At 38.0% G+C, this 16,938-nt stretch overlaps 2 protein-coding genes across 4 annotated transcripts in view; both read left to right on the top strand.

Moving 5' to 3' along the window:
- The first annotated feature begins 323 nt into the window (after nucleotides 1-323).
- The window catches only part of LOC133551045 (zinc finger protein OZF-like), a 50,448-nt gene continuing 33,833 nt past the window's right edge, over nucleotides 324-16,938 (top strand). The window contains exons 1-3 of one of the 2 annotated variants that reach the window (XM_061897332.1): nucleotides 335-813; nucleotides 3,055-3,225; nucleotides 15,358-16,250. In XM_061897332.1, coding sequence (XP_061753316.1) covers nucleotides 621-813; nucleotides 3,055-3,225; nucleotides 15,358-16,244 — 1,251 coding nt within the window. In that variant the 5' untranslated portion in view covers nucleotides 335-620 and the 3' untranslated portion in view covers nucleotides 16,245-16,250. Of the gene's footprint in view, nucleotides 814-3,054; nucleotides 3,226-15,357; nucleotides 16,251-16,938 lie in introns of those variants that run through there. The other variant, XM_061897331.1, reaches the window with a different exon arrangement.
- Nucleotides 16,307-16,938, top strand: part of LOC133551047 (gastrula zinc finger protein XlCGF71.1-like) — an 8,001-nt gene continuing 7,369 nt past the window's right edge. The window contains exon 1 of one of the 2 annotated variants that reach the window (XM_061897334.1): nucleotides 16,307-16,456. The gene's annotated coding sequence lies outside the window, so the exon portion shown is untranslated. The remainder of the gene's footprint in view (nucleotides 16,457-16,938) is intronic. The other variant, XM_061897336.1, reaches the window with a different exon arrangement.

The raw sequence follows: 16,938 nt of genomic DNA, 5'->3' as shown, positions 1-16,938 counted from the left end.
ATTAACCTGTGTGATGACAGTATTATGTCGATAGTATATATTTGTACCATGAATTGATTAAGGTGGACCCTGACTTAAACAAGTTGAAAAACTTATTCAGGTGTTACCAATTAGTGGTCAATTGTACGGAATATGTACTGAACTGTGCAATCTACTAATAAAAGTATCAATCAATTAAAAAAATCGTATTTATATTTGTAATTTTACATATATTTTAATTCTTATTTTTATTTGTCTTATTTTAATAATGTATTTATTTATTTATTTGTGTATTTATTTATGAATTCCGCATAATATCCGGTTCTACGCTCCAGTAGGTGGCGGTAATGCACCAAATAGCCGCAAACAAACACGGTGACGAAGCACCGCATTTAACAACCACAGAAGAAGACCTCAAAACATGGCGTCTAAAGCAAGTCACAACTGTTCGCTTCTTCTTTAAAAAAAAAAGACCCACACAAAAGCGTAAAAATACAACAATTTCGTAAACGCAACCTTCGGTTTTGTCGCTACTTTTAACCTTACGTCCGCCCCGTACACATTACTGTTGTCTTGTTCGTAAACAAGTCGTGCTTAAATCAGCTTTCTAGCTAAACGAAGAGGGTAGAAAAAGCGTAATCATGTGCAAAGTCCAACAGCTGAGAGCGTTGGTGAATCAACGGCTAGCTGCTGCCGTTCAGGAAATATTTGTAGCGTTCGAAAGAACCCTGGCAGAGTACGACGAGGAACTTTCTCGAACGAAAGAGGAGATGGAGCGACAGCGCCAACTCCTGGACGCCGTTTTCCATCCGGAAGTTCGTGTCCAAAACGCAGGTTTGTTGACTTCTTGTAATGCATGTCTGGCAACACAACTCTTAACTAAGGCTGGGCGATATGGGCTTTTTTGTAATAACTCCATATTTTTAGGCCTTATCGCGATATACGATATATATCTCGATATTTTGCCTGAGCCTTGAATTAACACTTTCGGGAGTGGGGGCGTGGTCGCGGGGCGGAGGCGTGGCTTGGGCGGGGGCGTGGTTTGGAGGGGAGCAGTATGATTCACCAACTCGAGTTTTTCATATATATTTTATATATATATATATATATATATATATATATATATATATATATATATAATATATATATATATATATATATATAATATATGACATACTTGACTTTCAGTGAATTCTAGCTGTATATATTTATTTTATTATATATACAGTGGGGCAAAAAAGTATTTAGTCAGCCACTGATTGTGCAAGTTCTCCCACTTAAAATGATGACAGAGGTCTGTAATTTTCATCATAGGTACACTTCAACTGTGAGAAACAGAATGTGAAAAAAAATCCAAGAATTCACATTGTAGGAATTTTAAAGAATTTATTTGTAAATTATGGTGGAAAATAAGTGTTTGGTCAACCATTCAAAGCTCTCACTGATGAAAGGAGGTTTTGGCTCAAAATCTCACGATACATGGCCCCATTCATTCTTTCCTTAACACGGATCAATCGTCCTGTCCCCTTAGCAGAAAAACAGCCCCAAAGCATGATCTTCCATCCCCATGCTTTACAGTATGTATTGTGTTCTTGGGATGCAACTCAGTATTCTTCTTCCTCCAAACACGACGAGTTGAGTTTATACCAAAATGGATACATGGATGATACAGCAGAGGATTGGGAGAATGTCATGTGGTCAGATGAAACCAAAATGGAACTTTTTGGTATAAACTCAACTCGGCGTGTTTGGAGGAAGAAGTAAATTGACCAAAACGGAATTAATTAAACCAGGGGTCACCGACGCGGTGCCCGCGGGCACCCGGTAGCCTGTAAGGACCAGATGAGTAGCCCGTTGGCCTGTTATAAAAATAGCTCAAATAGCAGCACTTACCAGTCAGCTGCCTCTATTTTTAAAATTTTATTTGTTTACTAGCAAGCTGGTCTCGCTTTGCTTGACAAATTTAATTGTAAGAGAGACAAAACTCAAATAGAATTTGAAAATCCAAGAAAATATTTTAAAGACTTGGTCTTCACTTGTGTAAATGAATTCATTATTTTTTTACTTTGCTTCTTATAACTTTCAGAAAGACCATTTTAGAGAAAAAATACAACCTTAAAAATGATTTAGGGTTTTTAAACACATATACCTTTTACCTTTTAAATTCCTTCCTCTTCTTTCCTGAGAATTTAAATCAATTTTCAAGTATTTTTTTTATTTTTATTGTAAGGAAAAATAAATACATTTTAATTTAATTCTTCATTTTAGCTTCTGTTTTTTCGACGAAGAATATTTGTGAAATATTTCTTCAAACTTATTATGATTAAAATAAAATAAAAATATTCTGGCAAATCTAGAAAATCTGTAGAATCAAATTTAAATCTTATTTCAAAGTCTTTTGAATTTCTTTTAAACTTTTTGTTCAGGAAAATCTAGAAGAAATAATGATTTGTCTTTGTTAGAAATATAGCTTGGTCCAATGTGTTATATATTCTAACAAAGTGCAGATTGGATTTTAACCTATTTAAAACATGTCATTAAAATTCTAAAATTAATCTTAATCAGGAAAAATTACTAATGATGTTCCACAAATTCTTTTTAAAATTTTTATCAAAAAGATTCAAATTAGCTAGTTTTTCTCTTAATTTTTTGGGGGTGCATTTTGAATTTTAAAGAGTCAAAATTGAAGATAAACTGTTTTTCAAAATTTAATTTTCATTTTTTTCGTGTTTTCTCCTCTTTTAAACCGTTCAATTAAGTGTTTTTCTCATCATTTATTCCCCACAAAAAACCTTGCGTAAAAGTTGAGGAATACTGATTAATGCCCTTCGCATTAATCAGTACCCAAGAAGTAGCTCTTGGTTTCAAAAAGGTTGGTGAGCCCTGCTCTAGTGTAATGCTCGCAGCTAAAAGCAACTGCGTGAGAACGTATACTCGAATATCACGATATAGTCATTTTCTATATCGCACAGAGACAAACCCGCGATATATCGCGTATATCGTTATATCGCCCAGCCCTACTCTTAACATCGCTGTATGGCCTGCTTTAACTTTTGTGTTATTGTGTGGGCGCAGACGTTCTGCAGAGTCACGAGATGATCAGCTCAGTGGTGGAGCCCCCCCACGTGAAAGAGGAAGAGCAGGAAGTCGATGTGGCAAAGATCCACGTGAAGCGTGAAGAAGATGACGGAGCGGAAGTGGAGTGGTCACAGCTTCGTCAAAGTGAGGAGGTAACGAGTTGTCACGGTGAGGACGGAGGAAGACACAAACGCGCCACTCAGGTTGTTCGGCCTAACGGGGACCCGATGGTAGCTTTTGTTCTCGGCAGCACGGACGAAAGTGACATCGAAAGTGCGAGTTTTAATCCCGACAACGGGCTTTTCAAATGCCGCGAGTGCGAAAAAACCTTCAGTCGGCTCCCGGACCTGAAAAGACACGCCCAGTGTCACGCGGGAGACCGGCCTTTCAGCTGCGCCTTTTGCAGCCACCGATTCCAAACGCGCTCGCTGTTGGAGCGGCACGCCCGCGGTCACACCGGGGAAAAACCTTACAGCTGCACGCTCTGCAACTCCACCTTCAGCCGGCGCTCGGGGCTGCAGGATCACATGAGGATCCACACGGGGGAGAAGCCCTTCTCGTGTTTGGTGTGCCACAGCAGCTTCACCAAGCGCTACACGCTGGTGCTGCACATGAGGACCCACACGGGCGAGAAGCCCTTCGTCTGTCGGTTCTGCGGCAAGGCCTTTTCTCAGCAGGGGGTCATGAGGATACACATGCGCATACACACCGGGGAGAAGCCGTTCGGCTGCGACGCGTGCAATAGGCGGTTTGCGAGGAAATACCAGCTGGAAAGACATCACTGCGTCGGTCGGAGAAGCAACGCTGAACTTTTGATTCCTTTCACCTCACACACTTCGAGTAGTTGAATTTATGGTGGAGAAGTCAAACGCTTTTTTTCATGTCTTCCTGGCGATTGAACCACTGACCATTACGAGTCAATCCACCCCAGGTCATCCCTACCAATGCCGTGACCTGAATAATAGGTTTCCAGTTCTTACTGTAAAGCGCTAAGATTGTCTAGAAAACCAGTACATAGATCTAATCCATTATTATAGTGTTTCTATATACTTCATGTAACACACTTAGTGACAAGTTTTTTAAATCATTTATAGGTATCGAGTGAAATTACTGCCACAACCCCACAAACAAGTTGTTAGTCATGCCCAAACATTTTATGCAAGTAAAAAAAATTAATAACATACGTAAATTGAAATACAATTTTCTGCAAGCACAAATATGATTTACAAGTAAAATAAACATTTCCTGCAAGTAATAAAAAAAGTATTCGCAAGTAAAAAAGAAACAATTTTCTGAAGGTAAAAAAAATTCTGCAATTAAAAAAAATACTGTTCATAATATAAAAACGGATTTCTTAAAGTACAAATACACTCTACATGTATAAAAACATTTTTCTGCAAGTAAAAATAGGATTTACAAGTATAAAAACTTTTTCCAGCTACTAAAAATAAGATTCGCAAGTAAAAAAAACATTTTTTGGGAAGTAAAGAAAAACATTTTTGCAAGTAAAAAACAATTCACAGGGAAAAAAAAAATGTCTGCAAGTAAAAGAATATTTTCAAGTTAAACAATTTTTCTGATAGTGAAAAAAGTAAACAAAACAATCTTCTGCAAGTTAAACGAATTGCAAGAATTAAAAAATAATTTCATGCCAGTAAAAAACAATTTGCAGGTATATAAAAAAAAAATTCTTCGAGTAAAATTTTTTTTTTTCTGTTAGTAAAAATATGATTTACAAGTATAAAAACATTTTCTGCAAGTAAAAAAATAGCAATTTGCAAGCAAAAAAGACAATTTTCTGAAAGTTAAAAAAAAAATCGTAATGCAAAAACTAATTCATGCAAGTAAAAAAAAAACTATTCGTAATATATATAAAAAAAAATTGCAAGTTGAAATACATTTTACAAGTACAAACAATATTTTTCTGCAAGTGAAAATAAGATTTACAAGTATTAAACAATTTTCTGCAAGTAAAAATAATTGTGAGTAATAAAATTATTCACAAGTCTACAAAACTATTTTCTGCAAGTTAATAAACGATTTGCAGGTACAAAAGTAAAAAAAACCCATTGCAATATAAAATATTTTTTACAAATAAAAATATGATTTGCAAGTAATAAATATTTTTCTGCAATTACAAAAAACGATTTGCAAGTATGAAAACAAATTTTGGTGAGTATAAAACAATTTGTAAGTGTACAAAACTTTTCTGCAAGTGAAAAAAAAATCAGCGTGTATTAAAATATTCTGCAAGTTAAAAAAGATTCTCAAGTATAAAAACTGTTTCTGTCTAGTAAAAACGATTCTAAGTATAAAAACATAAACGTACATGTTAACTTACAGGTTGAGCTTGTTTCCCCTCTCTTATGGCCACCGTTCCACTCTTCTTCTTATTTGTTGTTTTTGGTGGATGGCACCATGCGTGAAAATCAGTCGCTCTGATGGCCTTAAATTTACTCTGCAGCACCACCTGTCGTTGTAGAGTGCTAATTACAGGTGTTCCAAGTACAAGTGTGTGGATAGCGCAGGGTGGAAAAATGCTGCCAAAAGCGTAGAATTCTACTGCCAATATTTTAACTTAAAGAAAATAGTTTTTATACTTGCGAATCCATTTTTTTTATTAAAGAAACTTAGAAATTCTTGTTTTTTTGTGGGATTTTTTGGGGCCTATGAGTTTTGGCAGTAGTTGCATTCCATATATGTGTCAAAACATCTTGCCCCCCCCCCACCTAGTTTTAAGTGGCCCTTGCCAATAAAGTGCTTTTGTTACTTAATGCGTTTGTTCTTCCTATTTTGTAAAAAAAAAAATACATCCCACTTTATGCAATTGCATATCTTTTAAACTTGAATATTATCGAATAAAGCCACAAATATTATATTATCATACTGTATACTATCTTATATTATACTATATTATTATTTGTGTGTCAACATACAAATAAATACCTGCTTGACTTTTATGATTTCAAAGCAAGGTAACATCAAATTGTACACTAAAAAAAGGACATTATATTTTACGTACACACAAAAAAACTAACTGGCAGCTCAGTCAACTGTGGCACCATTTTTCCATTTACAGTAAAACAACTGACAGTTTTACTGTCCAAAAAAGACAGTGGTGCTGTTTTTCCATTTTTAATGTAACATTCTGTAAAAAAAGACTACATTTTAAGGACTATTATTTTACCGTGTTAGCCTTTTCTTGGTTTAACTCTTATCTTACTGACAGGATGCAGTGCATCTCCCATAACAATGTGACCTCAGAGTATGTTAAGTTCCACAGGGTTTAGTTCTTGGCCCTGTTCTGCATCTACTTGCTGCCGCTCGGTGACATCATACGCAAACACGGTGTTAACTTTCACCGTTATGCTGATGCCCCTAAAGCTGAGCAACACAGCAGATTATAGCCACCTGGAGGCATCTCTATATGAAATTAAATAATGAATGTCCAGCAACTTTTTGCATCTTTAACGCCAAGAAAATAGAATTGCTGGTAATTGGTCCTGCTAGACACCGACACCTATTTAATTGACTTCACTATAAAAGTGGGTGACATTGTTATCACCAGGAAAAATGAGGTCACCTACCCAGGTTCCATTCGAGGGTCTAATCTTTCCTGTGATAAAATGGCAACCAAGGTAATCAAAAAGGTCAACCAACGAACAAGATTTCTCCACCTCAATCCTTTTTTGACTTTGCATGCACCTCCTGGTACCCCAGCACCTCCAAAACACTCAAATCAAGACTACAAACATCACAGAACAAGCTAGTCAGGTTACTTCTAGACCAGGGGTCACCAACGCGGTGCCCGCGGGCGCCAGGTAGCACGTAAGGACCAGATGAGTCGCCCGCTGGCCTGTTCTAAAAATAGGTCAAATAGCAGCACTTACCAGTGAGCTGCCTCTATTTTTTTTTATTTACTAGCAAGCTGGTCTCGCTTTGCTGGACATTTTTAATTCTAAGAGAAACAAAACTTAAATGGAATTTGAAAATCCAAGAAAATATTTTTAAGTACTGGTCTTCACTTGTTTAAAAAAAATCATTAATTTTTTTAACTTTGCTTCTTATAAATTTCAGAAAGACAATTTTAGAGAAAAAATACAACCTTAAAAAGGATTTTAGGATTTTTAAACACATATACCTTTTAAATTCCTTCCTCTTCTTTTCTGACAATTTGAATCAATGTTCAAGTAATTTATTTTTATTGTAAACAATAATAAATACATTTTAATTTAATTCTTCATTTTAGCTTCTGTTTTTTCGACAAAGAATATTTGTTAAATATTTCTTCAAACTTATTATAATTAAAATTCAAAACAAAAACAATTCTGGCAAATCTAGAAAATCTGTAGAATCAAATTTAAATCTTATTTCAAAGTCTTTGGAATTTATTTTCAAATTTTTGTTCTCGAAAATCTAGCGTAAATAATGATTTGTCTTTGTTAGAAATATAGCTTGGTCCATGTTATATATTATAACAAAGTGCAGATTGGATTTTAACCTATTTAAAACATGTCATCAACATTCTAAAATGAATCTTAATAAGGAAAAATTACTAATGATGTTCCATAAATTCTTTTTTTATTTTTTTCAAAAAGATTCGAATTAGCTAGTTTTTCTCTTCATTTTTTTTCCGGTTGAATTTTGAATTTTAAAGAGTCAAAATTGAAGATAAACTATGTTTCAAAATTAAATGTTCATTTTTTTCGTCTTTACTCCTCTTTTAAACTGTTCAATTGTTTTTTTCATCATTTATTCTCTGCAAAAAACCTTCCGTAAAAGGAAAAAAAATGTACGACGGAATGACAGACAGAAATACGCATTTTTTAAAAATATATATAGATGTATTTATTAAAGGTAATTTGAGCAAATTGGCTATTTCTGGCAATTTATTTAAGTGTGTATCAAACTAGTAGCCCTTCACATAAATCAGCACCCAAGAAGTAGCTCTTGGTTTCAAAACGGTTGGTGACCCCTGTTCTAGACCTCCACCCCAGATCACACCTCACTCCTACCCACTTCTCCAAAGTGGGCTGGCTCAGGGTGGAGGACTGAGTAAAACAACTTGCACTGAGCCTTGTCTATAAAAATTTTGCAACACCTCCCTGATACCGAAGTACATGTCAAACTACGGTACTTCCTTAACCACAACACCTGGTCAAACCCAGATTCCGATCTAACAAAGGTCTTAACTCATTCTCCTTCTATGCCACATCAATATGGAATGTACTCCTAACAGGCTAGAAAGTGCATCTCTATCCTCCTTCAAAACCGCACTTGAAAAACACCTCCAGGCAACTACAACCCTAGCCTAACCCCCTCCCCCTGCACCATCACACCTCCCCGGATTGTAAATAATCAAATGTATATACTTGTTCTTATGCTTTCTGATCTCTGCTCATTGTACATATCCTACCAAGTGAGACCTACATTGTTTCAATGTCCATTTCTCAGATGATATAATTGTTGACTGAAGTATGCTGATAGCAACCCAACCCCCTCCACACCCCCTGATTGTAAATAATGTAAATAATTCAATGTATATACTCTGATGATGAACTTGTGTGATGACTGTATTATGTTGATAGTATATATTTGTACCATGAATTGATTAACGTGGACCCCGACTTAAACAAGTTGACAAACCTTTTCGGGTGTTACCTTTTAGTGGTCAATTGTACTGTGAAATCTACTAATAAAAGTTTCAATCAATCAATCAATCAATTTAATAAAACCACCTTAACATTTGAGTACCAAACAATTACACAAAGCGACTCGGTAAAGAATCTGGGTACTATCTTTGACCCAACTCTCATTTGAGTCACATTACTAAAGCAGCCTTCTTTCATCTCCGTAATATCGCTAAAATTTGTCTCATTTTGTCCACAACCGACACTGAGATCATTATTCATGCGTTCCTTACATCTTGTCTCGATTACTGTAACATATTATTTCCGGGTTTCCCTATGTCTAGCATTAAAAGATTACAGTTGGTACAAAATGTGGCTGCTAGACTTTTGAGAAGAACAAGAACAGCTGATCATATTATGCCTATACTGTATATATCAATCAATCAATCAATGTTTATTTATATAGCCCCAAATCACAAATGTCTCAAAGGACTGCACAAATCATTACGACTACAACATCCTCGGAAGAACCCACAAAAGGGCAAGGAAAACTCACACCCAGTGGGCAGGGAGAATTCACATCCAGTGGGACGCCAGTGACAATGCTGACTATGAGAAACCTTGGAGAGGACCTCAGATGTGGGCAACCCCCCCCCCCCCCCCCCCCCTCTAGGGGACCGAAAGCAATGGATGTCGAGCGGGTCTAACATGATACTGTGAAAGTTCAATCCATAGTGGCTCCAACACAGCCGCGAGAGTTCAGTTCAAGCGGATCCAAGACAGCAGCGAGAGTCCCGTCCACAGGAAACCATCTCAAGCGGATCAGCAGCGTAGAGATGTTTCCCCCACCGATACAGGCGAGCGGTCCATCCTGGGTCCCGACGAGCGGTCCATCCTGGGTCTCGACTCTGGACAGCCAGTACTTCATCCATGGTCATCGGACCGGACCCCCTCCACAAGGGAGGGGGGGACATAGGAAAAAGAAAAGAAGCGGCAGATCAACTGGTCTAAAAAGGAGGTCTATTTAAAGGCTAGAGTATACAGATGAGTTTTAAGGTGAGACTTAAATGCTTCTACTGAGGTAGCATCTCGAACTGTTACCGGGAGGGCATTCCAGAGTACTGGAGCCCGAACGGAAAACGCTCTATAGCCCGCAGACTTTTTTTGGGCTCTAGGAATCACTAATAAGCCGGAGTCTTTTGAACGCAGATTTCTTGCCGGGACATACGGTACAATACAATCGGCAAGATAGGCTGGAGCTAGACCTTGTACATATTTTATACGTAAGTAGTAAAAGCTTAAAGTCACATCTTAAGTGCACAGGAAGCCAGTGCAGGTGAGCCAGTACAGGCGTAATATGATCAAACTTTCTTGTTCTTGTCAAAAGTCTAGCAGCCGCATTTTGTACCAACTGTAATCTTTTAATGCTAGACATGGGGAGACCCGAAAATAATACGTTACAGTAATCGAGACGAGACGTAACAAACGCATGGATAATGATCTCGGCGTCTTTAGTGGACAAAATGGAGCGAATTTTAGCGATATTACGGAGATGAAAGAAGACGTTAATATACATATATACCTGTATATACAGTATATGCCTATACTGGCTTCCTGTGCACTAAAGTTGCGACTTTTAAGGTTTTACTACTTACGTATAAAATACTAAACAGCCTAGCTCCATCTTATCATGCTGATGGTATTGTACCAAATGTCACGGCCAGAAATCTGCCTTCTACGAACTCCGGCTTATTAGTGATTCCCAGGACCCAAAAACAGTTTGCAGGCTCTATTCGGGCTCCAGTACTCTGAAATGCCCTACCGGTCGGTAACGGTTACAGATGCTATCTCAGTAGAAGCATTTTAAAACTAATTTGTACATATTTTTTAGCCTTTAAATTTAGACCTGTTGATCTGCCGTCTCTCTTTTCTGGTCGGCCCCCTTCTTCTGCGTGGAGAAGTTATCAGGTAGCGGGGGGTGGACCACTCCTCTATGCATCAGTCAATGACGTCCCTTCCAGGCTTTCTCGTTGTTCCCATTGGGTTGAGTTTTTTTCTTGCCCTGATGTGGGATCTGAGCCGAGGATGTCGTCGTGGCTCGTGCAGCCCTTTGAGACATTTGTAATTAAAGGCCGTATAAGTCCACTTTGATGGATTTTTTTGACTTTGAGTGTACATAGAAATGTATGTAAAAATTATATTGTGTGATAATATCATGAGTCCAACCCTCATGTATATGCGTGTATCTATTACTCACTGGTACAAGCAGCCATAACTGCGGTGAGGCCCGCAATAAAAACAAGTTTGACACCCCTAATGCATGCATTAAACCAGGGGTGTCCAAACCTTTTCCACAGAGGGCCGCGCACGGAAAAATTTAAGCATGCATTTTGATATTTTTCATTTTCAAACCATAACAAAATATATGGATTTTTTTTAATCCTTAGGGCTCCTGTGGAACATAGAGGGTCTCAGTCACTAAAATGTTAAAATTAAGTCAAATTATTATTCTTTTTTTTATTTAATGCTTACAGTAAATCTCTACATCAACTTGAGGTTGATATAAAGTAAAACAAATAAGGTTTTATGCCTTTTCTGTCAAAGAGAACTTTGTTTTTTATAGTAAAACTGAAATATGCAGTATTTAGATATATAGATAGATAGTACTTTATTGATTCCTTCAGGAGAGTTCCTTTATTTAGCAATTAAAGCCCTCAAAGATCAATAATGCAGGACACCATTGATTTTATTTAATATTTTTGAGTAATCACAGTGAAAAGTTTGATAAAATCTTACTAAATATATTTGAGATCTGAAAGGTTCCCCACTCATAAAGTGATGCATTTTTATTAGTTTTTTTTTTTTTACTTTTAACACTTAAGATCAAGATCAACTTCTGATATATCTGTCGATTTTAAGTTTGAACTATTATTTTGTTTGTTTTATGCTCTTTTGTCAAAACGTTGATGTTTTTATATGGCAACCACACAACATATGCAATATTTTTTCCACATAAAACATTTTAAAGTGATAATTTGTAAGTAATAATTCAGTATAACAGATTTTTTTTGTCTTTTTTTTTTTTTTGAGCAATGGAAGAAAAAGAAAATAAAGACAGAAGGAAAAAAAACTTCCTGCATGGCAGCTTTGTGTCAACATTGCCACTTTTTCTCATTAGATTTCACCTCATTACACTTTTTTAAATGTTTTGCATTGCTATGAATTTTGAAATTTTTGCAGAATGTGTGGCGGGCCGCAAATGGCCCCTGGGCCGCACTTTGGATGGTGGTTAAACCCACCATCATTCATTTTACTCCTCTTTCTGCACATAAATGTAGTTTTTTTTAATACAATATTGCTAACATTCCCCTTGGTGTAACCCTGTCTGAAAAACAGTACAATCAAAACTTACGTTATTTCTATAACAACATTAAAGATTGTGGATAGAATTTTAATTTTCGTATTTTTTTATTTTTTATCAAGTTCACATTGTCTTTTTGTTTTGTGGGATATGTATAATAAGCTTTACCTTCAGATTATTTAATTTCATATTTAAAACAAAAAAACATTCTCTCTTTGTCAAATGTTCAAATGTCTGAATAAATTAAACTGCAAATTAAAAATGAAACTAACTTTTTATCCAAGTGTTTTTGCTTTCATTTGCTTCCTTGTTTCGTTTTTATTTTTTCGTTTTATTCACCAGCTTGCATTAAAACAATGAAAAAAACACATGCGTTAACACTCCGATACGGCAGGTGGCGGTATAACCTTATAGGCCAGCTAAAAACTAAGGAGGAACGATTTTTCTTGACTTTTGGTGAAATGAAGAACGCACCGGATCTCTGAATCACGTTCGTTATTGTTTAGTAAATATTTAAGTAAATATTTTTGTTTTAAAACAACAAATTGCGCCTCTAAAGTCGACATTGTGCGCTCAACGCGCGTTAATGCGCCTCGCCGGCTAGGAAGCCGAAACCGGAAGTTAGCAATAAATGCTAACCTACTTAGCCTGGGTGCGGGTGTTGTTGATATTGTGCCGAAATGTGTCGAAAAGTCCAAAAACTGAAAGCGTTTGTGAACGAGCGACTTACTGCTGCCGTGGAGGAAATCTTTGTCGTGCTTGAAAGAACCATAGCGGAGTACGAGGAGGAACTTGGTCGCTCCAAAGAGGAGATTGAACGACAACGTCAACAACTGGACGCGTTTTTAAAGCCTCAAGTTCTTGTCAGCACAGCAGGTTTGTCCTTTCACGCATTCTTTTTCCTCTCTTCGCTTGTGGGTTTTCCATTCATGTTTATTTAGTGATTGCCGGATGAAGATTTCTATCAATTTGGTATATCGAAGCGAATAATACTGAGGCTTCATTTGCTCTACTACGACATCTAGTGGACAGAAAATATAAGACAGGCCAAAATGTTCAAATGACTGTTTTTACATGGAGGGTCAAATAGGGCAAAATTAAATAAACGCATATTTAAATAACTTAAATGGGTCATTAGTTTATTTAATGTAAACTTACATTTAAAATAAATATATTTTAATTATTGTCTCATGATTTATTTAACTGTTTCAATATTTAAAGGCCTACTGAAACCCACTAGTACCGACCACGCAGTCTGATAGTTTATATATCAATGATGAAATATTAACATTGCAAGACATGCCAATACGGCCTTTTTAGTTTACTAAATTGCAATTTTAAATTTCCCGCCAAGTGTCGTGTTGAAAACGTCGCGGTATGATGACGCGTGCGTTTGACGTCTCGGGTTGTAGCGGACATTATTTTCCAACCCGATCCAAGCTATAAGTAGTCTGCTTTAATCGCATAAATACACAGAATTCTGGACATCTGTGTTGCTGAATCTTTTGCAATTTGTTCAATTAATAATGGAGAAGTCAAAGTAGAAAAATGGAGGTGGGAAGCTTTTAGCCTTTAGCCACGCAAACAGCCGGTGTTTCCTTGTTTAAAATTCCCAGAGGTGAAGCTTTACTATGGATCAGAGCGGTCAAGCGAACATGGATCCTGGCTACATGTCTACCGGCATTTTTCGGTGAGAAAATTGTGGTATAAAGTCGCCTCTTACCTGAGATCAGCGGAGCTTGCGCCGTCCATGCAGCTGTGTGACTTCCCTCAGAGACTTTGGCGTCAAAACAGCCGTGGCCACACCCCTCCGACCTCAGGTACTATTTAATCTCACTAAAACACTAGCAACACAATAGCAGATAAGGGATTTTCCAGAATTATCCTAGTGAATGTGTCTAATAACATCTGAATCTCTCTCACTTGCCCTGGCCTGTTTTTTTTCTAGTCCTTCACTCTCACTTTCCTCATCCACAAATCTTTCATCCTCGCTCAAATTAATGGGGAAATTGTCGCTTTCTCGGTCCGAATTCCTCTTACTGCTGGTGGCCATGATTGTAAACAATGCGAGGATGTGAGGAACCCTACAACCAGTGACGTCACGCGCACAACGTCTGCTACTTCCGGTAAAGGCAAGGCTTTTTTATTAGCGACCAAAAGTTGCGAACTTTATCGTCGATGTTCTCTACTAAATCCTTTCAGCAAAAATATGGCAATATCGCAAAATGATCAAGTATGACACATAGAATGGACCTGCTATCCCCGTTTAAATAAGAAAATCTAATTTCAGTAGGCCTTTAAGTCGGGGCAGCACGGAGAACAGGGGTTAGTGCGTCTGCCTCACAATACGAAGGTCCTGGGTTCGGTCCTGTGCTCGGAATCTTTCTGTGTGGAGTTTGCATGTTCTCCCCATGACTGCGTGGGTTACCCCCGGCTTCCTCCCACCCCCAAAAACATGCACCTGGGGATAGGCTGATTGGCAACACTGAAATGGGCCTTAGTGTGAGAATATTGTCTGTCTATCTGTGTTGGCCCTGCGATGAGGTGGCGACTTGTCCAGGGTGTACCCTGCCTTCCGCGACAGGGATAAGAGGTAGGAAATGGATGAATGGAATATTTCATTATTTTATGATTTATTTAGATTTTTAATGCACCTTCATGGCGGATTCGAACATCTAATTGCTTGTCTGTGGAAGCGGAGTGGGACTGGTCAATATATTGGTCTGAAAGTGCGGAAACGACTCCGACAACTTCACTGAATTCCTGCAGTTTAACTGCTACATGCTCCAAGTCAGCAGGTTTTCGCCTTCACGTACCCCACGAGGTCCGACACCAACTCTCGAAATAGTAAAAGACTTCCCGAAGTTCCAGGTTTCAGACCAGAGCAATAATTGGACCAGATTCGGTTAGCCCCGCCCACTGAGTTTGATGGGTGAGCTTGACGGATAAAATAAATAGTTGCGAGTCATTAATTACATTATTAAATCAAGAAATAGTTACATTGTGAAATAATTAATTAAATATTGAAATGACTAATTAAATGCACTTTTATGTTAAATACAATGACAGAATTAATAACACATTTATGTATTTGATTCAAATTATAATCAATAAATTACGTATTTAATTAATTATTTAAAGATGTTTTTATTTATTTAATTTTGCCCCATTTTACCCTCCTCAGCTAAAGACACTTGCAGGTAAAAGAAGTCCCGTTATATGGACATCCTTAATGCTGGAAGTTTTCATGTGTAACTGTTCAAATCATTAACATGCGTGTGCCTTTCTTTGTATTTTTTTACGCCCCAGACCTCGGGGAAAGTCAAACTGATGTTGGCATTGAGCAGCAGCATGAGGAGCCGGAGCCCCTCCACATTAAAGAGGAAGAAGATCTTGGAGGGTCGGAGGAGGCTCATATTCGCATTTTCCACGTGAAGAGCGAAGACGGCGACGAAGCAGAGCAAGCCGAGTGGTCACAGTTTTTTAGCCACAGAGAGGAGGAGACAATTCATCACATGAAGACGGAAGATGACGATGGAGCAGAAAGACACACAGACTGTGAGGACACAACGACAACATCGACTGAGACCGACGACGCGGAAGAACCCTTAAAGAGCAATGACGATTGCAAAGGGGAGAAAACGTTCGTCTGCTCTTTTTGCAGCAAAAACTTCAACCGCAAGGACAGTTTCGTCCGCCACATCCGGGGCCACACCGGAGAAAAACCTTTCAGCTGTTCAATCTGCACCAAAAGCTTCAAATATCGCTACGAAATCAGCCGCCACATGAAAATCCACACCGGGGAAAAACCGTTCAGCTGCTCGGTTTGCGGGAAAATGTTCGGCCGCAGGGAGCACCTGCTCTCCCACATGAGGAGTCACACCGGAGAAAAACCTTTCAACTGCTCCGTCTGCAGCCGGGGATTCAGCCAGCGTTCGCACTTGGCGGCGCACTCCCGGACGCACACCGGAGCGAAACCTTTTCCCTGCACAGTTTGCGGCAACACCTTCTCGCTGAAGTGCGTTCTGATCGCGCACATGAGAACGCACACAGGGGAGAAGCCGTTCACCTGCACGGTGTGCGGCAACAAGTTCACTCGAAAGAGGCATTTGTTGATGCACATGAGAAGACACTCCGGCGATAAAAGTGCTCCACTGCAGTGTGCATCGTTAAAGAATGACTCCAATCCAGATTAAGATGCGATGTGCTGGAGTTTGACTGAACAACACAAACTGACCATCTTTTTGGTTTGTACATGTAGTCAACCCATTGTCACAAATAAACACACTTTTCTTCGCCTGGACTTGTAGGTGCAACGACACCTCCGCAACAGAGGGGGCAGTAACGCAGCAAATGAGTTCAGTCTACCAGATATGAAACCCCAAACATACTTTCAACAGAAACAAGGGTGAGTTGAAATCCACCATTGCTACATGTTGTTCTGTATCAATTTCTGACATTTTACAGAGACAAATCCTAAAAAGGTTAGACTTATTTCGATAAACATTCTTAGAAATGCTAAAACTTTGAGGGTTAGCTTTGCCACCGAGCTCGCAAGGACAATGAGGGGCACAACACACCATGCCTGACTCAATAAAATCAGCAAAAATACGATTTTATAATAATATACTTGAATAAAATGTTACTATAGGTTTTTCACTTGATTTATACATGGTACAATGTTTCTGAAAGTTCTTTACGGTTCTATTTATCCATCCTTGGGGAGAATAAGTTAATTTAGTCACCGTATTTCTACATACTCCTACAGAACTTACGGTTTGTTTATCCATATCTTTGTCCTAGAATGAACACTTTATTATCCTTCGCCAAAAGTGAATTTCTACTAAAAAAATTGGTTACAGTGGCACCTTGATTTTGCAACGTCCAGGT

Source organism: Nerophis ophidion, linkage group LG04 (genome assembly GCF_033978795.1).
Source record: "Nerophis ophidion isolate RoL-2023_Sa linkage group LG04, RoL_Noph_v1.0, whole genome shotgun sequence".
Lineage (NCBI taxonomy): Eukaryota > Metazoa > Chordata > Actinopteri > Syngnathiformes > Syngnathidae > Nerophis > Nerophis ophidion.
Note: the sequence above shows the minus strand (reverse complement) of the source record. Positions and strands in the feature narration are given on the sequence as shown.